The sequence below is a fragment of the Spea bombifrons genome, chromosome 6, assembly GCF_027358695.1.
Source record: "Spea bombifrons isolate aSpeBom1 chromosome 6, aSpeBom1.2.pri, whole genome shotgun sequence".
Classification (NCBI taxonomy): Eukaryota; Metazoa; Chordata; class Amphibia; order Anura; family Pelobatidae; genus Spea; species Spea bombifrons.
The window spans coordinates 21,303,085-21,328,423 of NC_071092.1; the positions used below are offsets into that span (position 1 = coordinate 21,303,085).

A 25,339-nucleotide genomic window follows, 5' to 3' on the forward strand; every position below is an offset into this window, starting at 1 on the left:
TTTAGAAACATTTTATATTTTATTTCATTGTCTGAACCTGCAATAACAGACTACACTTGGAATAATTTATCTTATGGTCCTATATTAGTTTAAGGTGTACAAAATATGACAATTACTATTGGACATTACTTAATGTCATGGTTTTTCTAGAAAATATATACACATTTTTTTTAAAAAGTGCAAAAGTTAACATCCATAGAACAAATGCTTATGAACAGCAGCTGATGGTTATTCAGACTGGAACACGATTATCTTTGCCCCATTTCTTTAGGATCCGGATAATATACTCTACTTGTGTACTGCCTGTACTCCGTAGCAAATGGAGCACCTCCCTTAAAGTTTCTCTGGAAAACAAAATGAAAATAACAAATTCATGAAATCTGACACAGATTGTGTGCAAGTGTTGCAGTATATTTTTTTTGTCATTGGATTGCATTTAACCTAAAGTCATTATGTTGCGGGGGTGTTTTGTGTACAGAGAAATTTTGTAAAAATCCCAAATCTCCTTTATTTACTTCACAGTAGCCAGTGACAAAAATGAATTTTTTTTTTAAATAATTGTATTAAGCACTGGCTAAATAATGGCCATAACCTCAACAATAGTGGATGTTTTTTCCATTTACATATGTTGCAGTTGTCCGTTACATAAGGTAAACAGCAGAACTTTAACATGCACAAATTACCATCCGTAACCATCTCAAGCTCTCAGGGAACAGAACAGAAATCATGGACTTGATTCAATGTCTATTTTCCAGATTATTGCAGGTAAACGAGATGTTACAACATTGTCAGCAATTCAGCTCCCTGTGTACAGTTAAGCAACATGCACTAATTGTTCAAGTGCACATATGTTACATATGTGACCTTGTAAACAATGTGTCATGGTCACAGGCAGCACACTGCATTTAACCCCTTAAGAACAATAGGGGTTATTACTTGTAGTATATTGCGGGACAATGGCTCTTTTAGCATTTTTCAATGTCGCTGTTTAGCTGTGATTTTCTTCTCTCATTTTGTGCTCCCACACATATTATATATTGTTTTTTTCAGGACAAAAAGGGCTTTCTTTAGATACCATTAATTTTATCATATCATCTAATTTACTATAAAAATATGAGAATTTTTTGTTAAAAAATTACCTTTTCTCACTTTTTAAACAAAAAACTTTTACTCATCTGCAAAAACGAATGAAAAAAACTGCTAAATAGATTCTACTATTTGTCCTGAGTTTAGAAATACCCAATGTTTTTATGCTTTTTTCTGCACGTTATGGGGCAATAAGTACAGGTAGCGTTTTGCTATTTCAAAAAAAGTTTGATGAATTTTTTTGTGTGTATTTTTCCCCACATACATAATTTAGGTATGAATTTACAGCTCCTGGTATGTGTCGCTGTCACACAACCCCCAATATGTGTTTAGCAACATCTTCTGAGTACAGTGATACCCCACATGCATGAGTTGTCGGGTTTTTGGGGGGCTAAAAGGCCACATTTGGGATAGGTGCATTTTTCTAATTGGAAATTAGACGTGTAGTCATCCTTCACCCTGTGTTAATTGGGTCATTGTTGAACCTGGCCAATTCAATTTACCCCATCAAATCATACATTTTTTTAAAGTAAACACTCCAAGGACATTTAACATGCCAGTATTTTAACTCTTTCCATGCAAGAATATTTTTAAGCTAAAGCGCTAATTTTAGGACTTGCTCATAAAAATGGGAGTTCGGTGTCCCTGAATGCCTCGTGAACAAGGCATTTCAATGACACCATTAAAGTTTAGGAGGCGATTGTTGATCGCCTCCTAAACTCTTTTAAAACGGGCGTCCGCCGTTGACGCCCCGGAAGAGGGGCCAGACATGGCCCCTGATACCGATCATGGTGTTGCTGAATGCCTCAACGTCGACTTTATTTAACTTTCAGTGCCAATCTGTGCCAAAAAATTGCAGTAGAATCTTCTTTTCCTATTTTAACAAACAAATTATATACAAGACTGTATTTCAGTACGTTTCTTTCTAAGAGTACAACAAATTACTGAAACAACTTATTTGTATTCAATAATACCCCACAGACATAGGTACATCATGTTTCTCTGACATTGTGGGATCAAAACATGTACATTTCAGTTTTTAAAAATGGAATTTTGACAGACCACCTTTCTGGGCCCATGTCTCATTTTGAGACACAATAGGTCCCATATTCCAAATAAATGAAAATAAAGCAGAGAGCTCTGAATTTTCGATTGCAGGACATGAGAAGTGTTTCGAACCCCTCTTTCATATCCATGAGAACAGAGTATTTTTTTTAAGGAAAAAGATCAAAAAGTAAAACAATTTTTCATAGCATTCTTTGCTCATATTTACCAAGGGGGCCAATATTAGTAGAAAGCACTGTAAGTTAGGGACTGTATATATACCGTATTTGCTCGATTATAAGACGACCCTGATTAATAAACAACCCCCCCAAAATTTAATAAAAACTATGATTGAGAAAATGCATTTTTGTTTTTATTTCCTTTTTATTTGCCAGCCTGCCCCACAGTTATGGACATCTGCCCCACGGCTTGCTACTCTACCCCCCAGATATGCATTATACATTATACCCCCTATATGCCACTCTGCCCCCCTGATATGCCTTATACCCCCTATATGCCACTCTGCCTCCCTGATATGAAACTCTGCCACCCTGATATGCCACTCTGACACCCTAGACTTACTGCATCCCTACACTTGTCCCCGTGCTCCAGACTCCCTGGTGTTAAATGGGGGCAGGGGACTTCGGCCAGGGATTCTATGCCTGAGCACCGGAAAGGTCACGTCACACTCCGTCATAGGAGCCCCTGCGGAAGTGTTGGGTAGGACTTCCGCCAGGGATTCTATGACTGAGCACCGGAAAGGTCACGTCACACTCCGTCATAGGAGCCCCTGCGGAAGTGTTGGGTAGCAGCGGAGGTTGTCTGCATGTATGGCACAGATGTTCACTGGCTGCCAGAGAGTGGATCCAGGTACCCTGCAGCGCTGCAGGGAATCTGGATCTTAGTCTTATATTTTTCAGAGCGTTTGTTCTTAAAAAAAACCTGCCTTATAATTGAGCAAATATAGTGCTTAAAAAGTAATTAAGTGCAAAAACAGCATTAGTCCTTAAGGGGTTAAAATTTAAACTTACTCCTAATATTCCTGCAAAACAAAGCTTAGCCTTGATTAGGCATGTTAGCAGGGTTGATGTATAGAACATACACAATACATATGTTTTCAAAAAGGTGCAAATTTAGAACAGTAAAAACCTTGGTGGTATATTTTATGTGACAGCATCCAAAACAAGATGTATTTTATCGTAACTCAGTTAAGGTACTTACTTGGGTTCACGACCTGCCAAAATCATTTGAAAAATCCCAACACAAGCTCCTCTCTTTCCTTCCCAGTACTCGGGACTGGGATCTAGTCTCTCTAGCACATCAAAGGCCTTGGCAGAGTAATAGAACTGACCCATCTATTTAAAGACAGATTATTAAAACAACAATTGTATTATACAAACCATAATGTGGTTACATATAAGATTATATATATATATATATATATATATATATATATATATATATATATATATATATATATATATAACATCCATGAAGAAAGTAGGAGCACTCGCAGGACTTCATATTAAAGTACAAAAATGTTTATTAATTTAGGTCATATCATATAACCTAAATTAATAAACATTTTTTGCAACAACTAATTGATAAAATAGATAATCAATAAGGAAAATCATTGCCAACGATTGATTTTATCGATTATAATCCAGTTCATTCAATGTCACTTACAGCAGTTACTATTGATATCACACTGACGATTGACCCCGCCCCCTTTTGCTTCCCAGTCCCTCCCTGCAGTCTCACTGATGATTGGCCCCGCCCCTTTCCTTATAGCATCCACACTGCTCAGCAACTCATCTAACAGTAAGTATAAAATTAATATTTGGGATGCTGAAAGTTAGGGGAGGTGGGGGTTTATTTAGGGGCGGTTATGGTTAATGGGATGCTTAGGGTAAATTTAGGGCCAGTTATGGTTAATGGGGTGTTTATGGTTAATTTAGGGGCAGTTATGGTTAATGGGGTGTTTAGGGTTAATTTAATGCTGAGGACTGAGAGTTAATTTAATTCAATAAGATTAACTGTAGGTGCAATTAGAGGTAAAGGGGTGCAAACCAAAGAGAATCTAAATCCTGGGGGCAGTGAAGATTAATCCTGTGTTTATTTATAAAGTATTGTGTCAGTGTGCTGTATATGAGTCTGTGAACGAGTCTGTGAATCTATGAGGGCACTATGGCATATCTGGGGGTATAAGGCATACTGTGGTATAAGGTATATCAGGGGTCACAGTGGCATATCAGGGGGTATAAGGCATGTGTGGGGAGAGCGGAGTGGCATACCTGGGAGGCATGTGGAATATCTGGGAAGCAGTGTGGCAAGCCTGGGCTCAAATGTGCATAACTGGAGGGGGTAGGTTGGAAAAAAAGTTTTTTTTTATTCTGCTGTTTGTTTTCAACATCCTGTTTGTTTATTAAATTATTTTATATAAATGAACAATTTACATTTATTTTTTTATCCGATTAATCGAAAAAATAATTGGTCAACTAATCGATTATGAAAATATGGATTAGAGCGTGCCTTCCATTCTTTGGATATATATATATATATATATATATATATATATATATTTATATATATATATATATATATATATATATATTTATACACACACACACATACATATACACACACACTATATGGACAAAAGTATTGGGACAGCTGACCATTATACCAACAGGGACTTTTATGACATCGCACTCTAAGTACAGCTACTGCAGCTATAACAGCTTCCCCTCTTCTGGGAAGGCTTTCCACACGATTTTGAAATGTTCCTATGGGACTTTTTGCCCACTTATCCAGTAGAGCATATGTGAGGTCAGGCACTGATGTTGGATGAGATGGCCTGGTTTGCAATCTTCGTTCCAGTTCATTCCAAAGGTGTTCTTTTTGGACAACCCTCATACTTCCAACTTTGGGGGAACAGTTTGGGAAATGTGCTTTTTTATTCTGCCACGACTGTGCCCCAACCTTCCCAGAAGAGTAGAAGCTGTTATAGCTGCAACGGGTGTACCAACCACATATTAATGTCTATGTATTTAGAATGCAATACCATCAAAGTCCCTGTTGGTCAGGTGTCCCAATATAGTGTGTGTGTCGACTTTTTAATAGAACATTTACACAGTACCAAATCAATATTTCATGGCTTATCAAAAACATTCACTTACGTATAATATATTGAAACACGAAGTTTAATTGTGTTTCCTATATTTTTATTTTCTTACATTTCCCTGATGTACCTGGGAACTATCAAGGTAGCAGTAAGTGAAAACATTCTGAGTTACTTGTCTGTTGGGCCCAATTTAAGTTTATCTAACCAATACTTACTTTATAGCAATCGTTGGCTATCAGCTGTAGAAGACTAAATGACTCCCCGGATGTTTCCATCTTTAAATATAACTCCCAAGCCATCCTTGGATTCTTGTTCATTATATCTTGAAATATATATTATTTAAGAAAAACGGAATTAGTTGCTGCGCTCATAAATACATATAGCTGAGTTAATTGCTTTAAGGGATATTCTAGCTGTTTACAAATGAATACAATGAAGCATCATTATGCCTGCAGTTTCTCTGGTTCACCAATGTACACAGGGGTTTGCAAGGGCATTGAAAAACAATGGAATAAAGCAAATATGCTCCAAATACATTACACATAATATATATATATATCTCAATATGCAACCATGATAGCAACTGTATCAAGAGAAGGATATTCCTGCTATACAGTATGTACACATCTCGGAAACTATGATGACTCCCGCAAGCTACATACAAAAAAAATGTAAATTGTTAATTTTGCTTTTAAACTGCATAACGACAGTTTCAAATGTTTTACTACATTTCAACAAAAATAAAGAGCCTCTGGGTTTTACAATGTTTACAATTAGTAAACATGATTTGCATAACTACTATGTGCTGCGACAAATGTTATTACTTATCTACTCTTAGTTATCTTAAAACAGTGCTAATTTACTTTATCTTAATCAATTTGATTCTGTATATAGAAAGGCACACAATGTGAGATGTATAAACATTGGAATGCATATTTTTATGCAGACTTAAATTCCAGAATGTGACCAGAGTGGTTCATTATGGCACATTTTCAAAGAACACTTATCTCACTCATTTACTTCAAGCTAGAGCTTAACAGAGACTTATTGTATAAAAAGACATGAATGTGCGGAAGGTGAACAACTAGTAGAAGGTAGCTGGTAGTTTTCCCATATGTACCCGCAAAATACTGTGAAAAAAGTAGTAAATTGTTTTTCAACATTCACAGGCAGAGACTTAAGGAGAGATAGAGGACACAGCCCAACAACAGTCATAGGAATCCAACCGATGCGTAGTATTAATTAATATGCTATAATAAATCTTATTATGAAAAGGTTTTATGTAAGTCAATAGTACTACTTACAACAACGGGCAAGCCAGCTAAGGTAAACATAGTCATTTTTTATCTTCTCATTTTGAATTAACAGAAATGCCTAAAAAATAAATAAATAAGTTAAGCAAAAATGGTCAAACAGATCAAGTTCATACAATTTTATGGCCGTATATGTTTTCAGATAATATAACATACAACACTAGCAGATACATAACACAATACATTCTTGAACACTAAACTTAGCCTTCCAAAATGACAGTCACTTATTTATCCCAATGTTAAAAAAAAATCAAAATCACCCTTCTGGTCACTCTGTAACAAATTCATTTTTTATTTCACTATATAATACAACCAGACTCACCTCCTCTGCCTCCTTATAGTTTCCAGTTGCTGCTTTGGCTTGAGCATAGTTAAAGTTAAACGTGTCATCATTGTAGAAGTAACTCTAAATAAGAATAGACTCATTAATAAATTATTCAACAATTTGGTAATTTATTTAAAATAGCATGTTCAAGTGTTACTTTTTGAAATTAAATAAATTAGCATGCATTCAATGAAATGCAGTTTACTATACATACAGTACAATATAATTTGGAATGGTAATGGTGAATCTATAGTTTGTTTTGTCAATTATATGACTACTAATCAAGTGAACCTTAAATGTACTACCTTTTCCTACAGTGACAAATTACTCAGATTTGAACACATCAATTGATTCTTACTCTGGACCTTTTGTATAATACATTATATGGATCTGGCATTAAATGTGCTTTAAACTGTTAAAACAAAATAGATTTATGTGGCTTTCTTGTAGGAGCATGTATAAATGTAGTGGTAGGTGTTGTGAATTTGTCCTACAATGTCAAAGCTTTAACTCATTAGTAACCCAGATGCAATATAAAATGAAAAATTATATTTATTACAATACTGTAAATATAGTATATACAATACTGTGTCTTACGTGTAACATACATAGGCAAAACAAAAATAATTTTTTTTAATTAAGTATATTACATTTTTTTTTTAATTGTTGGACTTGTCTCTAGTTTCCCATGTTAGTTACATATGATCTGGAATCATTATTCCTTTTAATGGCTGTCAGACACAAAGAGGTTTGTCCAGAGACAGTCTAGATGCAGGTTTGGAATCTGATGAAGGGTTCTGAGCAGGGTGACCTGTCGATTTCAGGTGTCGAGTCCCTAGCTTTGATTAGCCATGTGCAGATGCCTTTCTAGTTTTGGAAGGCGACATGATGCGCAATCCAGGTCAGATACGATATAAGCAAATGGCAGCACAAGAAAAAAGCTGAGGTCAGGGTCACAGGCACCAAAGCAAAATGAGAAACAAGCCAAGGTCAGGGCCACAGGCACAGCAACAAAATAAATAACAAGCCACAAGCAGGATACCAGCAGAACAGGCTAAATTATTGTTGCAGCACTGAGCTGTGGAAAAGGGCTGTTAATATAGTGCTGCTTATTAGTATCCAAGACAGGTGAATAACTTGGAACAGCTGCTGAGGTGCGTCCAGAAGTGTCCTGGAGAGCCAGGGCAGATGATCTTACAATTTAGAATAGGGACTCCTGGTCAATGGTTAGGGACCTGGTAACCACCAGGTTCTGAGTTCAATACCTCGCAAGACCTTACAATGGGATTTTCTCAGTATTGTTTCCCTTATATTATCTGCCAATAGGTTATGCAATATGTCCGCTTTTCACATTTAATATGTTCACTTTTTTATTTTCTATAGTCTATTATAGTATTTTTGCCTGAGCACTTTTTAGGGTTAGAACTTATTGTGTATTTGTTCCCACACACATATGTGTTTATGTCAATTTTGTTGTTGCCACTTCCCCAAAAATTCTGTAAAAAGAGTCCCATGAAAACGATGCTATCATCCATTTAAGAGACAAGGTACCAGGTGAGATAAACAGTTTGTTCTTAAAGCCCTATATAATATGTTGAACAAAGAATGTCAAGTAAAACATTTGGAAGTGAGGGGGAGAAGGCAGGTAGACTACACGTGGCATTGCTACAAAATAGTTTCACTCCTCAAACAGTGTGTCCTTTTACTGGGGAAGGGTTTTGAAATACATTTGGAATTCTTCATGGTATAAAGCCTATGGAAAGGAGGTGGTATAGCCATTCATCAAAGGTCAATGATTATACATTAAATTAAAGGACCAGTTCTGTTACCAAAATCGTATTTTTATTTTTTAATGCAAGTTGGAGCCAATTGTGCATGAACCTTAATACAATTTACCGTACGCAATCTTCTTTATGAGCTGCCTCTACTAAAACCAGGAAGTGGTAAGCAGGAAACATACTTCTTGCACTTGCCCTGTAACACATCTATGTGGAAGCTGTCTCAACAATCATTTTCATGCATGCTACCAAAACATCAACAGAGCTGACCTAACAGAGGTAGCAGAGCTTTTCATCTGCTAGGACTCAAAGTTAGCAAGAAGGGAAAGTACAGAGGCCAGCATCTTCAATGGGGACAGCACCATCTTCCTGGAAAGAATAACACTAGCTAAATAAGGATAAAGGAGATAAATTAAAGGATAAAAATTGCCCCAATGGCCCTGATCCCCAAAGGGAGGTCAGAAGATCTAGGTCTCCAGTTCAGAGTTTGAGGGGTATATCCAGGTGGAGAGAGACAGCTATAAATGCCTTTTCAGTGTAAATGTCCTGCTTTCGGTTGTGAGCTGAGGATATACTCCACTAGTCCCTGTTCTACCCAAAGTCAATTTGGGAACAAGCTATTTTATTTTGCCAACTGACCATTTTAAAATTCTACCAAAAAATGACACACAAAATATATAATCCCAGAAAGATTTCAGTACATGTACATTTAACCCTTTTGTGACGAATGACATACCATCATTAGAAAATGTCCCTAGCGGATCAGTGGCGTGCCTGGTATGCCATGGGTAAAAAATGTTCCCACATCGTCACAACTGTGGAGATTGCTATTGTCTGCTGAAGTCAGGGCAGAACAGCAACTGTGAGAAAGAGTCCCTCTAAGCCTTTGATTGTTTCTTTGGTTTAGCGGTGATCAAATTTTTAGCTGCCACAGGCAGTTTTAGGGACAAAGTCCTCGGTTTCTTTGGTCCCAACAAATCTGACCAACCCTGACCTGAGAACAATCATGCAATGTTAACCCCTTGAATGTCTAGACTGTGTCTATGACACAGTTATAGCATTTAAGGGGTTAATGTTTGTGTCTTCAGTCCCCTTAAACCCTCAAACCCACTTAAACTCACATAAAGCAGTTCATCCTTTGGAAGATGAGTCATATCTGCTTTCTTAGGGACTGAAAAGCTAAGTCTTATCTCCCCTGCATCCAGAGGCGTATCTACTGAAAATAGCGCCTATGGCAAGCACTGAAATCGCGCCCCTGTCGAAATATCTAAAACCCATTTATTAGCCCCTGCTATATATATATATATATATATATATCTCTATACCGTATTGGCTCGAATATAGGCCGCACTTTTTTCCCTCACTTAAAGTCCCCACGGGGGAAGTGCCAGCACCGGAAGTTGAATACGTTTTATGTGTAGATGTCCCCCGCAGGCCCCGCAAGAGTCTGCACCGGTAAGTCTGGTGGTGGTGGGGGGACATCTTGGGGACAGAGTGGCAGCATATCTCTGGGGGGGACAGAGTGGCAGCATATCTCTGGGGGGGACAGAGTGGCAGCATATCTCGGGGGGGGTAGAGTGGCAGCATATAGAGGAGAGAGAGGGGCGCCTAGCAAGCGTTCGGCGCCCCTCTCTCTCCTCCACATAATAAAAAAAAAAAAAGACAGCATTTAAAAGCCGCTCACTAGTGCCCGCTACTTCACTGCTGAACTGCGAAATAGGACGTCATATTCTGGCGCTCAGCATGAAATGCAGGCACCAGGACAGAGGTAGAGACCTTGTGGAGGAGAATGACTGGTCTTCTCAACTGTTTCCACCCTGCAAGATTAACTTTGGAATGCTAAACCCAGGGCCTGGAACAGGAAGAATTTTTATACCTGATTTCCCAGGAGCCTTGTTTTGTGACTCAGCATTTTTCTAGTCGCCACTGGGGCCCAACTTCCACTGTGTCACATCTTTTTAAAAAAAATCTAGTTTGGAAACGCATTTGGATGATTAGCCATGAACATCATTCATATTTCTGTACTAAAATATGTCAAAATACAAGGCATATGAGGTGTTTCTAAAATCATAGCCAAATTCATAAATATTTTGTTCTACGTTTGCACTGGCTATGTATAGTTTGTATTGGTGAAACCATGAAACATTTGGCTTTTTTTCTTCTTAATTTTTTTCCACTTTGGTAGATTTTTTTTCCTTACTAAAGAATGGTTTATTAAAACAAAATACATAATATATATATATATATAATATTATGTAACAAGGTGCGGGGTGTATACATCCCCCCTCGATTTTGCAGGGTTTTATATGACATATAGGGCAGGCTGGTGCTCCACCCCGCAGTTTACATGCACCTGGAATGACACAGGATCCAGGCCAGGAGTTTAAGCTGACTCCAATGCACTGGTCAGCTGCAAGTAATTAGCTGCACTGACTGCAATATGACCTGACCTGTTGGACAGAGGGAGAGGAGAGAGAGTTTGTTTGGAAGCAGCAGGGCTTGCTATGCACAAAAGAGACCATCAAAAAGGTTGGTGGGATTACGTTTTGTTTAGTTTTAGACCCTGAGTAGTGAGGGAGTTATACCGTATTTGCTCGATTATAAGACGACCCCCCAAATCTTAATATTAATTTAGGAAAAAAAGAAAAAGCCTGAATATAAGACGACCCTATAGGAAAAACGTTTTACCAGTAAATGTTAATTCATCTAAACTATTTTTTTTAATTTTTTTAAAAGCTCCAACCTGCCCCAAGTTATGCACATCTGCCCCAGAAATGCCTTATACCCCCTATATGCCACTGTGCCCCATGATATGCCTTTTAACCCTCTAAATGCCACTGTGCCCCATGATATGCCTTTTAACCCTATATGCCACTGTGCCCCATGATATGCCTTTTAACCCTATATGCCACTCTGGTTTAAGGCATTTCAGGAGGCAGAGTGGCGTTAGAGGGTTAAAAAGGCATTTCTGGATGCAGAGTGGCATTAAGGGGGTTAAAAGGCATTTCACAGAGCATTCTGCCTCCAGAAATGCCTTATGCCCCCCATTTAACACCCCCCCCCCACTTACCGGTACTTATGAGTCTCCTGTCATGTAGCTGGGGCAGCGTGTAGACTTGCGCTGCAGCCGGAAGGAGGCGTGGCTAGCAGCGGGGGTTGTCTGCGTGCATCGCGCAGACCTTCCCCGGCTGTCAGTGCCGCACCGGTGCGGGGAACTCTGATCTTTGACAGGCGGGGAAGGTCTGCGCGATGCACGAAGACAACCCCCGCTGCTAGCCACGCCTCCTTCCTGCTGCAGCGGAAGTTGTCTACGCGAATCGCTGCACACCGGGGACTCTGAAGTACTGGTAAGTGGGGCGGGGGGGTTGAGACAAGAGGATCCAGATCCCCTGCAGCTCCGGGGGATCTGGATCTTAGTCGTCCCATAGTCAGACTTTGAGGTCTGATTATAAGACGACCCTGATTATAAGACGAGGGGTGTTTTTCAGAGCATTTGCTCTGAAAAAAACCTTGTCTTATAATCGAGCAAATATGGTATGTTAGTAAGCGCTCAGACGAGCTAGGCTTTTGTTTGTAGGGAATTTGTGTACTATGTAATTCTGTATATATCTGCATACGTGGACTACAAATAAATCGTGGTTGATTACCTAACTGAGATGTGGCATTAATACCCTAGAGGACCGTGCTGTTTGGTATCCTGTGTGGGTGCAGGATCACAATATATATTTATATAATATATACACACACACTGTAATAAATATAAGTCAACTATTAATCTCCATGGACAACAGCTGGCTCCCAACACAATGGGATTCCTCTTGAGTAAGCCAGTTTCAAGGAATTACACTAGTGGTGAAACCCAAATGTCCAGGAACTCACAATACATCAAAGAGCTATCTCTCTACCAGGTGGGAACAATAAACAGGAGATACAATCTACAATCTCCTACAACAAAAGGACTGCAGGGGATAGTATCTGGGCTGGAGACAAGCATGTGTTTGTCCTACAACAAAAGGAGACAATATCAACATTCCAGAGACCCACCCTGAATTTGCCCTGAGGACCATCAACTTCACTGTGGGGGCAATTTAACTTCATGGACAAGAGCGGTCTCTACAGGCAGCTGGTGCAGGTACAAGATTGTGCCTTCCTAAGGATGAGTGGACACAAACTAAGAAGATGATTGGCTGGGACTGTTTGGGCATGGTGGCTATAAAAGGAGAGAACCAGAAAGAAGGAAGGGAGAGAACCAGAAAGAAAGAAGGAAGGATAACATCAAGGTGACAGGGACACCCCATCCTTACATGCACACATAGAGTCACTAGCATAGTATAGTTAGAGTCATAGAGCCTTGTATTTCAGACGCTTCTCTGTATACTCATATATATGTATTTGTTATTTTAATAAACCCATTGTTTTAAGCCACTGGTGTAAGTGGAGTTTCATACGACGAGGAATCTGTAGTAGTTAAAGGAAAGCCAGACGGGTGAAGGTTATATATCCCGGGATTTAAAGGTGCTTTCTACACACACACACACACACACACACACACACACACACACACACACACACACACACACCCTGTAATGTGTAATGGTCATGTCTCCCAATACTTTTGTCCATAAGGTGTGAGAATTCACAGTTGAATAAAGACAAAGCAAAAACACAAAAATTAAATACATTAAATTAAGTCACAAAAATAAATGCTGGTGAAGTGCCTAAACATATCATACTTTACAACCACATTTTGTTACACTGACCTTAATAGAGTTAAGGTAGATCAGAACATCTTCAAACTGACGTAGAAGAAAGAAACATGAAGCCATACATTGCCTTCCAGGTATAGTATCTGTATATCAAGAAAATAATCATATTGTATATTCCTGCAGTATATGCACTATATAATCAATTATACAGACACATATATTTATAAACATATGTGGACTCTCTTCCTATTTATTGAGTTTGAGTGTTTCAGCCACACCTATTGCTAGCAGGAGTATAAAATCAGGCACACAGGAATTTCATCTCCTTAGACAAACACTGGATGTAGATCTGGGTTTGGCAGATGCCAGGAGAACGCTACCTACCAGAATGCATAGCGCCTATGGTAGAGATTGGTGGAGGAGGGTTAATGGTCTGGGGCTATTTTTCAGGGTTTTAGGCTCCTTGGTTCCAGCAAAGGATAATGTAAATGCTACAGCATAAAAAGATTTTAGACAATTGTATGCTTTCAACTTTGTTGCACCAGTTTAGGGAAGGTCCTTTCATGTTCCAGCACGACCATGTGCAGAGTTACATGCATGGGGTTTAGAATTAATAATTTGGCATATTTCTTTTTATAGCACCGAAATTCAGGCGTTCATTCAAAATACCCCTTCTGCTATTGTATGACAATGATCTTGCCACAGGGATTTACTAAAAAATTTATTTGGAGAAAAACAGCATTTCTTAACTCAATGTAGTAAAGAAAAATAACAATTACTACATCTTTGAGTATTTTGATACCATAACCATATTTTGTTGATATAGGTTCCAAACTTTAAATTATTAGATATTAAAGCTAGGACATGCAAACCACTGTAAAGGCAGCCAAGCCTCTCTTAAAAGCACAAACCAAGGGAACTCACAAAAAACAACAGTTAAAATGTTAACTCTCTGAATTGTAAAATTAGAACATTCTAAGAGAAATAATATGTTCACTTACCACATTCACTGGCTGAGCCACCAACAAGCTGGAAGAACTGTTGGGCAATTTTTAGATGGTCCCGCTACAATTAAAGTAGACACCAAATTAAATTAATGACCATATACAAAAATATATATCTAAAAATACATTGAGGCATACCACACTGATGGCTCAACTAAGATAAAAACCAGATTAAAAAAAAAAAAAGGAAAACATGCTTGGAGACAAGGATGGTTGAAATATAATGATAATCTTAGAAAAATAGACCCAGGATTAAAAGGTTAGAAGAAAGACAGTGTAGCATAGGTATGGCACAGAAATGCCATCTAGTGCTCTCCATTCAATATAAAATGACAAACGTTTATGTTTCCAAAATGCCCAATTTTTGGGAGAAGGAAATAATTAACAAAAAAGATTTATGTTCATTCAGCAGTGTTGCTTAATGGGTTACAATTTGGACTTACACAAACAAGAGGTGAGAAAGATCTTGCTCAAATGAACATACAATCAAGATATTTTTTATCTTACAGTTCTATTTTAAAAATACCCATAACATCCTGCAAATACTGTCTGTCATAATATAAACTAAACAGTGTTCTAATATATACATGTATACATGGAACAGTAAAATGTAGTACTTTTATATACTTTAAGGACTAGGTATATAAAGATGGCTGCTCCCACAAAACACACACATTATATATATATATATACACACATACACACTATTTAGTGAAGTGTAGTCACTGTTGCAATTTAAAATTGACATATCATATGCCCAATGTGTCAATTATACCATCAGATATCACACAATAAACAAACAACCTGAAAGGCAGGAGCTAAGTGCACTGTTATAATAAAGAAACTGCATCAGGTAACTTACCGAGCCTAGTTCATGACCCAAAGCTGCATTTACAACACCTTTAAGAATGTATTCCTATTGGATAGCAGAAAAAAATATTGCACTTATTCTCATGTTCCCGAGCACAACAGTACATTTCTTATATTATATTTACAAAACTGTGATTAAAAAAAATGGCTGATTCATCAGTCCACTGAGGATGCAGGAATAGTGCGCAACTCCACCTTATTTACACACAAACCACACAGCTAAGGTATCATAAACATGTATGTATAATGTGCATTATGTGTTCTGTTTATACCGTATTTAAGATTATAAGACAACCCTGATTATAAGATGCCCCCCCCCAAAGTTTGAATATTAATTTAGAAAAAAAAGAAAGCCTGAATATAAGACTACCCTATAGGAAAAAAGTTTTATAAGTAAATATGAATTCACATTTAAACAATTTTTTCTTATGTAATAGAAAAAGTATTTTTTGTTTTTATTTCCTTTTATTTGCCAACCTGCCCCCCACCCAGTTATGCACATCTGCCCCACAGCTTGATACTCTGCCCCCCATATGTGCCTTATATACCCCCCTGATATGGCTTATACCCCCCTATTTACCACTCTGCCCCCGAGATATTCCTTATTCCACCCTATTTGCCAATATGCCCCCCTGATATGCCTTATACCCCCTAGACTTACTGCATCCTTAGACTTGTCCCCCGTGCTCTAGACTCCCTGGTGTCAAGCGGAGGCAGCTGGTGGACGTCTGCGCCATGGGTGCAGACAACCTCCGCTGCTTCCCAGGACTTCCGCCGTGGCTTCTATGACGGAGCACCGGAAGGTCACGCCGGTGCTCCGTCATAGAAGCCCCAGCGGAAGTGTTGGGTAGCAGCGGAGGTTGTCTGCATGTATGGTGCACACTTCACCGGCTGCCAGAGAGGAGGATCCAGGTCTCTTGCAAAGCTGCGGGGGATCCTCCTCTCTGGCAGCTGGTGAACGTCTGCATCATGCGTGTAGACAACCTCCGTTGCTGCTGGCCGGTACTTCCACCGGGGCTTCTATGGTGGAGCACCGGAAGGTCATGTCACGCCGGCACTCCGTCATAGAAGCCCGGCAGTAGGGACGGCTGTCTGCACACATCGTGCATATGTTCACCGGCTGTCAGAGAGGAGGGGATCTGGATCTTAGTCTTGTAGTCAGACCTCTATTTGAGGTCTGATTATAAGATGACCTCGCATATAAGACGAGGGATGTTTTTCTGAACAAAACCTTGTCTTATAATCAAACAAATACAGTAATATGGCATTCATGTTCATTGACAGTATCTTTACAGACAATTATTTAACTAGCACCAGTGTCAACAAGTGCTTACAATTTCTGTGGACTTTTATTTCTTCATGCACTCAGCAGAACAAATATCATGTTGTACATCATATGAGACAATGTTAAAATAAACCCTAGTGGAATGCCATTGATGTATAAATATATTCTTAATGCACACTCCAGCCATTTTAATGCATATGATAGCTGAGAGGTCCTTTTACATTTACGTGGTGTTCCTCTTGTAAATGCATGTTGGGATTCTGTAGAGTTACCCCTTCAGGATTTGCCCCACTCAGCTATTTTGCGTGCCGAAGATGTGTTCAGCTGAACACATCTCCTTGTACGTCATATACTTCTCGCCAGTCAGCCTCAGTGCTGGCCTAGCAAACACTGGAGGCATTCTATGAGCAAGTGTGGCAATCCCTTCCACTGATTTCCATAAAAGCGCTTTCCTAGTTACAAATGTTTTAAAAATGGTACTTTAAAATGAACTGTGTTGATTTTGTAAACAGTTCAGTTTGTATGCTATAAAGTATCTACCTGAGGAGTCGAGGGTTCCAGGTCTTTGATCAAGTTGAAAGCTTCTTGTACATCATCTATGATTAATAATTAGAGTATTAATATCAAATGAAGTGCTCTATCCATAAAATAAAAAAAATCCAGTGTGAGGCCACTTACTGTAATTTCTGTTTTATTTGAGGATGCAAAAAACAAGGTAGTATTGTGAGATAATTCAAAGGGGTAGTAATTCCCAAATATGTTTTGTAGGTCTCTGTGAGGCAAACAGTGTTCTCCTAAATAAACAATTGTTAACTGACTGGCAGCTGATACCCTCTGCCTGGCAGGCAGCACTGTCAGACATACTGCACATGTATTCTCGGGTATTAAGGGAGTGTAAAGCCATAATGCAATTTATGCAATGGTATCCCAACTAGAGCATTTCGTGTAGAAGCATTATAATATTTCTGGAAACTAGTATATGAAACTAGTACATTTTTGTTTTCTCCCTTCAAAGGCAGTATGCCCGTTCAGCAGTGAAGTGAATAAAGCGTTTCCTTTTACGTTCCCTCTGCACCATGGATGTGGCTGATTCAAGCTGTAGAATTTGGTTTTGAAACTTGCAAAACTTCACAGCAAGCTTTTATGTACATAGGGACAAAGATGTCCCAAAAAGGTCTCCCACAGGCTTTTAAAACCCTGAACCCCCCCCCCCCGAGCCTTCGATCACTCCCACTGAGGGATTCTGTAGGTAAACAGACGATCGCGTTTTCAGCTGCCAGAGGCAGATTCAGGGAAGGGGGTTGTTTGTGTGGGGACCTGCCACAACATTCCCCTGCTGCCTGATCGCTCCATAAGAGCGATAGTGCAGCGTTAGCCCCTTAAATGCTGTGGCATTTTAGGGGTTAATAGCCGTTTTGTATGGGGCTCTGCTGCTGCCCCCACAAGACTTTTGATCACTCCTACGGGAGTGTACTGCATTTTAAAAGATGGAATTTGGGACAGAAATGATTTAAGAGCGTTACCTTGTCTTAGGTAATATATCACCAAGTTTAGACGCGCTTCAGGAATAACATCAACTAATGGTGGTAGGACCTGTAGGGCCCCCTCTCCAGCTCTAAACACAACCTGATAATACACAAGAGAAGGCATACAATAAGGACTACAAGTTATATTAGATAATACAGACATGTACAGACACTAGATTAGACTATTAGCTACTGTAAAGACTCGCAGAAAAACAATACAATTAAAGGGCACAGACTGAAAACTTACAAGGTTGTGTTTTATGAGTTCTTTGGCAAAGTCAAACGAAGATGAAGCACTGTCCATCAAACTTTTCAGCTCTGCCTGTAACACAAAATGGAAGACTTAGTATCCTTTAAAAAAGTCTACTTTGTTGACCAATAGATTTAATAACTAAAGCAGAGGTTTACAAAGGAGTTGCCGTTTCATTAAAGCAACATTATTAAAGGGATACTATACTCAAAATAGCAATATATATATATTATATATATATATATATAATATATATATATATATACACACACACCATATTTTTTCAGAGCAAATGCCTCTATAGCCACTGAAAAGACACTTATTTCTTAATGCACCAAGTTAACAAAATGCATATTTCAGTTTCACAATACATTTTCTCACACAATGCAGTGATGTGACATTTAAGAAAGTTAAGAGGATGTGAAGGATAAGCTAGCAAGCATTGAATAAGAATCAGTGTTAAATTCAGCTGTGTCCTTACCTCAGCTGCCTTCCCATCATAAAGCCGGAAATGATTGCATGCCTTGAGATTCAGAGCAATGGCACTGTCAGGAACTTGCTGCAAATACACAGCAAGAACCTCCTGGGATACATCATAGTAATCAAGTTTATAATAGCACAGTGCCACATAGACATTTAGAGCCAAGAACTCCCTGCACAAAAGAGAAGGTAATCATTGATATAACCAAAAGAGAGTACAACAAATAAACAGATGGATGGCTGTCCTAAACATGAATACCTGTTTTCCAACAGTATCCTCTTGTAGATATCTATGGCCTCTTGATAGTGTGATCTCATATAGTGGATGGATGCAAGGCTTAACTGATCTTCAATAATATCTTGCAGGTTTTGGTGAAAGACCATGAGTTTCTTCTCATCATTGAACTATTAATTTAAGGAAAGGGTGGTGTTAGTATCATGTATCTAGTTCACTTATTGTATTAAAACTAGAAATGGGAAAAATTAACATATTTATCATTGTAAAAGAAGACGTTCCACACTCCATTTGTTCTGGAAAAAAATGGCTTTGGAAAAAACGGAAAAATTGGGGAAAAACTGCCTCCCCCATTTTTCCGTTTTTTCCCAAAGCCACCCCCCACCCTCCGAAAAATTGACACAAAATGGAGTGTGGAATATCTTTTTACAATGATAAATAAAATGTTTATGACATGGCATTCAAACTATATTACATGAAGACCTTTATGAAAGCTGCACTGTGTCTACATCCGAATGGCACAAATAATGCCAGTTACTTAACTTTTCCATTTGCTATCGGTGCTAAGGTGCAAAATCTGATTGGGCGGTTGCTCTCCCTGTCCAATTCATGTAGGGGGATTAGAGGTGATCTTTTGTGTTGATGGTTTCTTCATTTATTTTGTTGCATTTGAGGGAAAGGTTCTTCAAAAGTTTACCCTTCTGATAAAACTGTGATAAATTTGAATTAACTAACTATTAACATACTTTTCTAGATTGATCTTTTTTAAGATTAATAGGTTTATCCATGACCTCCAGACTGGTAAAATAAAACATAAACCTGTAGCTTGCATGAATGACTTGCTGCTAGCAGTGACACAGCCTATGATTTACTTCCAAAATTTGTTGCAGGTGAACAATATCCAAATGTCACAAGCCTCCAATAATGTGGAAACTGTAAATATTTAATATCTATTACTGCCCTGCAAATATGAGTTATGGACTTAAAGCAGCAGCTACAATTTATATATATATATGGGATTCACTTGAGTGAAATTTTGCACCCTTTTAGTCAATACTTTGTGCTAACTCCCTTTGCCAAGAAAACAGCTCTGAGTCTTCTCATAAAATGCCAGATGAGGTTGGAGTATACATGGAAGTATGCAAGAGATCTGAGATCATTCCTCCACACAAAATTAATCTTTCAAATTTCAATGACAACGCTGCTAAACTCTCCTCTTCAGTCCACTCCACAGGTTTTCTGGGATGGCCATGGTAGGACCTTGATTTTGTGGTTAGTAAACAATTTTTGTATTGATGTTGATGTATGTTTTGGATCATTGTCGTGCTAGAAAATGTCCATGGCCCATGTTAAGCTTTCTGACAGTGGCAGTCAGGTGTTCATTTAATATCTGCTGATATTGAAAAGTCCAGGTCCTCTGGCAGAAAAACAGCCCCAAAAATGAAAGATCCACCACCATATTTAACTGTCAGCATGAAGTAGTTTTCCACATGGCTAGCTCTCTGTGTGTTGATTCATAACATTTCCAGTTGTTTGGAACTTCTTAATTAGTACGCTGATGGTGGAAATGGGCATTTTCAATGATTTTGCTATTTTCTTATAGCGGCTTACCATTTTGGGCACTTCAACAATCTTTTCCCACACATCACAGTTATATTCCATGGTTTTACCCATTGTGATGAATGACAAAAGGAGGTTTGGCCTAAGTGTTACCTAATATTTATACCCATGTGAAACAATAAGTCATGGCTGAACAATTTCCTGTTCCTAGTCACCGAGGCGTACTAAGAAAATGTAAACTATAAATGGGAATATACTTCAAATATATTTTTCTCATATGAATTCATAGTTGTCCCACACATGTATTTAACATTTTTTACAAACCTGCGTTATGTTTGCAATTGTTTGATATCCATGAGAGCAAAGTATTTTTGTGTATTTTTTGACGAAAAAAAGGATTAAACAATTAAGACAATTTCCCAGCATTCATTGCATATGTTTACCAAGGGTGCCAACATTAGTGGAGGGCACTGTAATTACATGTATAATGTTTAACAGTATATATACATATCATACATATACCAGCATGTATAGATAGAATACTTTTCCATTTTAGTTAACCTTCAATAAAAGTTAAGTTTTACAAAGGGTTTATTGTCATTTAGTTGCCAGGAAAGTATCAACCAATACTCGGGATGAAACATTTGGAACATTTTACAAGTGGAATCTTTTTCATCGTTAGAGGTAGTTATATCTGCTGTTCCTCAACTATGTTCCTCATAACTATGTTCCTCATAACTATGTCACAGAGGATTATAGATATATGATACAATAACTGTTTACTACAGCCATAAACCGCACACACTTATAATGGGATAGCATTTTTTATATAAAGTACATTTTAAAACATTGTTTACGTACCTTATGAGCCAAATGAAAAAGCAATCGATTCTGCAAACGACTTTTGGGAGCTATAAAATAAGTTCACAAACAGTAAATTAGAATAAACTGTTAAAAAAGTAGAAATGCACAAACCTTACAGATGAAAGTGACAGATTTCCCTGGTTAACAGTTACTTATTTTCTCATTCCTGGGGTTTATTATATTGTTAGATTGAATACTCTTGTTAGAGGAATTAAAATCATTCAATTTTGTTTATTTTAGTTTTATTGTGTATTAAATGACTTAAGATTTAAAATACTAACTAAATGCGGATTAGACCATTCTCTTCAATAGATCTGATTAGGTCATCTACTCCATTAATAAAGATGATTATTTCAGAGACAAAAAAACAAAAGCTTCCTACCAGGAGTATTTTGCAGTCACTTTGTTTAAGACAGAAGTGCTTGTGTAAAAATGCTTTAAAAGAGCAGAATGTTTAGGGGATCTCTTCATTATAAACACACTTCATTATTTGTGTGCATGCCATGATATTAGATTAGTTAGTATCTCTATTGTAACTTTACAAAACGTACGTATATCGGCATATCAGTTACATATCAGATACCTGTCACCTACTTGTAAAACTACATGCCTTTTTAGAATATGGCACACAGGACCACTAGCCACTCATCCACATAGTCTACAGAAGTAAAATGGTCTCTGTTAGAAAAATGCTTATGTTATCATAATTATTATTGCTGACAAAGACAATAGAAAATGTCTAGTCTATGATATATCACGAGTTGCGCCAACATATCTACTAAGAGGCTATTAGAAGCAGATAAGAAGTATAAGAAGTTATATAAACCATGTAATCCAAATATGTAATTAGACAACGCTTCGACTTTTGTGTGTTGTGTGCCTTGTCTCGATTATGCGCATAATCTAAATAAAGGAAAAAACTTTTTCTGAGGAGAATTCGACCATTAATTCAACCAACAGTCTCTAATATTTTAAAAAAAAGTTACAAAACAAGGTATTACATAAACATGTAATAACTAAAAGGTACAAATCAGCACATATGCATACCTTTGTTAGCAGCCTCTTCTGCCTCCTTATACATTCCCAAAAAGAAGTAGGTACAAGCCAGATTTACCCAGACATCAGGGTTACTACTTTCCTTTTGGCTTGCAGTCTGAAAAACCTAAAATGATAATATTTAATTTTTTGTTGCTGGATGATTAAAAATTGTAAAACTGGATTTGGCAAGATGGAAAAAAATGTAAATAAATCTAAGTAAATAAGGCAGACTTGTAACTGGGTGCCAGTTCACACACCACACCATTTACAGAAGCGCTAATGAAGTCATGCTTGACCATTGAAATAGTTTCATGAAATATATTTTCACTTGTCAGTTTACCAGACGGTATGATAAGGAACCAAAACACATACAAATAGCTCATATGCAGCTGTCTGAAAACATTATTATGTAAAACCCAGAACTGTTTGGGAAAATAACCCCCCCCCCTCCATAATATTGATTAAAACTCATTTTAATGTGATACGTGTAATACAATTTTTGGTGAGTGTTCCCCTATAAAGATATATTCCAACCCTCATATGTGCTTTAATGCATATGACAGCTGAGTGTTACCTTGGAATTAACTTTTTTGATGTAAATGCATAGGATTTCTCAGAATCCTCTGTATACACGTGTCATGCCTCCCAATCCCTTGGATGCGTTTTGCTGAATTGGTGGCATTCATACAAGGTGGTAAAAAAAATATAGAGCTCTGTTAAATGCTCCCCTAGCCACTTTCCAGTGTGCGTCACCATGTTATGACATTATATCCTGGAGCTTTGCTTATTGCAAGTAATAGAAAAGAAAACAGAACATTGCCTCCTTGTGCGTGATGTCTGCAGGCAACCTGCCACCCCTCTTCTTATGTTGCCTTCATAGGCCTAAACGTGGCATTTTTATGTCGCCACTGATTTCAGCAGGAGCACAACTGAGAGGTTTGATTTCATCCAAGTTGTGCTTCTAGGGATTAAAATTTACAACTGTATGCTTCATGATATGATATAAGACTAACTGCAGAGGGAGAAGGAAAAATAAAAATTGATTTAATCAATTTGTTTAAAATGTCGATTAACGCCTGTAAATACCTCAGATTATTTCAGGACAACTGCAAAATATAAAACTAGTTAAATAATGTTTTACCTCTAAAGATTTTTTGTAGTCTCCAAGATGAAACGAGCAGTATCCAATCCACATGTCCGAATCTTCTTCATTCTCCCCAACTTGGCGCTTAAACTGTGAAGAAACCCAAAATGGCTATTTAATCCAATGTTGGAGACAATTCATGTCATTTATTTATTTTTTTCTATATCCTTCCTAGCAGTAAGTCAAATTTTACAGGCATAAAATTCTGCGAAACACTTGATAATTGTGCAATTTAATCAAGCTAAATTTTATGTTTTCATCCCAAATATATCTATTATACATCTAATGGAAATTCTGCTGCTTTTAGACTTGTGCTAATTTATATCTCTTGTTCCAAGTAAGATTAAATTGGCTGCTAAAATGTTAAGTATACGACTTAATTTCTATACAGACTTGTCAAGCAGTTGTCTACAACATTTTTACATACCTGTCTATGATATTTAGAAAGCAATGAAGCAAAGTCACTTTAGATTTTGCGCAGAGAATTGGATTTTGGATGTGTGGATATCTAAAGAGCCGTACTCACTAACCCACTAAGATCAATGTCGCAATCATTGTTTGGAAACTGGACTACTGTTCATGTTACCCAACTAATTGTACCAGATTAATGTGGTGTACCTCAAGCAACGTTATTGCTCCAGTAAAGTCTCGCAGTGCCAATAGTTCATCCAATTTGGGTACTTTCTTTCCTTTTTTCTTTCTTTTATCCACCTGCTGTAGCTCACTGCCTACAGCAGGCTTGGCCCGTGAAAGCATCTGAAAAGACATCATATTTAGACCCATGCAATAAATGCAATATTGTGGAAAGGAAATTGAACTCGTAATATATGTAACATGCCATGAGGCATTACTAACAAATATTTGTACGTTTTATTCAACAATAGGGAAATTCTTAAAAACAAATAACAGGTAAATAAACAGTATGTATACTACTATTGAAATGTTTTCTAATAACTTTTGCAAAGCTGTATTAACGTCTGCGTCCATTTTTGCATTTTACTACATTGTTTTCTAGGAATTGACTAGATTGAGATTCTTCTTTCTCGTGGCATCAGCCTGTCGAAAAAAACATAACCTAGAAAAGATGAGCAGCTGTTCTATATACCATGCAACACAATATGAATAGTACCTCATAAAAACATTTAACTGCTATAGCGAGCGACATAAATCACCCACAAATAAACTAGACTATACTAGAATTTAACTTATGGGCTGAAAAACATTGTGCTTGAGTTAAATATCTAGATCCCCAGTATTGTTCTACTTTTCTACACAACTTAGCTAAGAAATGTACTTGTTGAAAAGGATATTATTGCCAGAGACTGGATACCCGGCTTGACCCATAAAGCCTTTGTGTGCATACCCTTAGTGCATGTATGACAAATTAATATTAGATCTAATCTAAGGCACCGGCTACTAGGTATTCACGACTTATTAACGTAAACTTCAACATAAGAATACACGCGTACGCGTAATAAAACGGCTGTACTCTCATCACAACAGTATATACATGTACTCACCATCTTCCTCCGGTGACGTGCCACTAAACAAATGGAAAATATATATATTCGTCAATGCGGTGTTGTCACCCTTTACAACAACATCGCCTGCTAACATCCAACGGACTCGGTTACCCTGACAACGAGCTTTCCCAATTCTAATACGCATGTGCTGTTTGCGTAACCATGTGACTAAGTACGGCTGAGA

General features: G+C 37.7%; 1 protein-coding gene across 2 annotated transcripts; it reads right to left on the reverse strand.

The window, feature by feature from the left end:
- On the reverse strand, positions 1 to 25,339 carry IFT56 (intraflagellar transport 56). 2 transcript variants are annotated; one of them, XM_053469066.1, is made up of 19 exons: positions 25,153 to 25,339; positions 24,251 to 24,388; positions 23,630 to 23,722; positions 22,498 to 22,612; positions 21,448 to 21,497; positions 19,051 to 19,196; positions 18,793 to 18,964; positions 18,309 to 18,383; positions 18,059 to 18,161; positions 17,076 to 17,131; positions 15,243 to 15,296; positions 14,378 to 14,441; positions 13,431 to 13,519; positions 6,890 to 6,973; positions 6,559 to 6,628; positions 5,470 to 5,576; positions 3,352 to 3,485; positions 195 to 344; positions 1 to 162 (listed from the first exon to the last, which is right to left on the reverse strand). In XM_053469066.1, exons 1-18 carry the CDS (start codon positions 25,153 to 25,155, stop codon positions 233 to 235), a joined length of 1,665 nt encoding a protein of 554 aa, XP_053325041.1. In that variant the 5' UTR covers positions 25,156 to 25,339; the 3' UTR covers positions 1 to 162; positions 195 to 232. The 2 variants fall into 2 exon arrangements, with proteins under 2 accessions (XP_053325041.1, XP_053325040.1); XM_053469065.1 differs by having other exon boundaries at positions 1 to 344; positions 25,153 to 25,338.

Excerpts from the sequence above, each read along its gene's own strand:
- IFT56 (XM_053469066.1), bottom strand. Across the intron at positions 22,613-23,629 it reads ACTACAAAAAATCTTTAGAG|GTTTTTCAGACTGCAAGCCA; the intron begins GTAAAACATTAT and ends TTATCATTTTAG. Across the intron at positions 5,577-6,558 it reads TAGCTGGCTTGCCCGTTGTT|ATATAATGAACAAGAATCCA; the intron begins GTAAGTAGTACT and ends ATATATTTCAAG.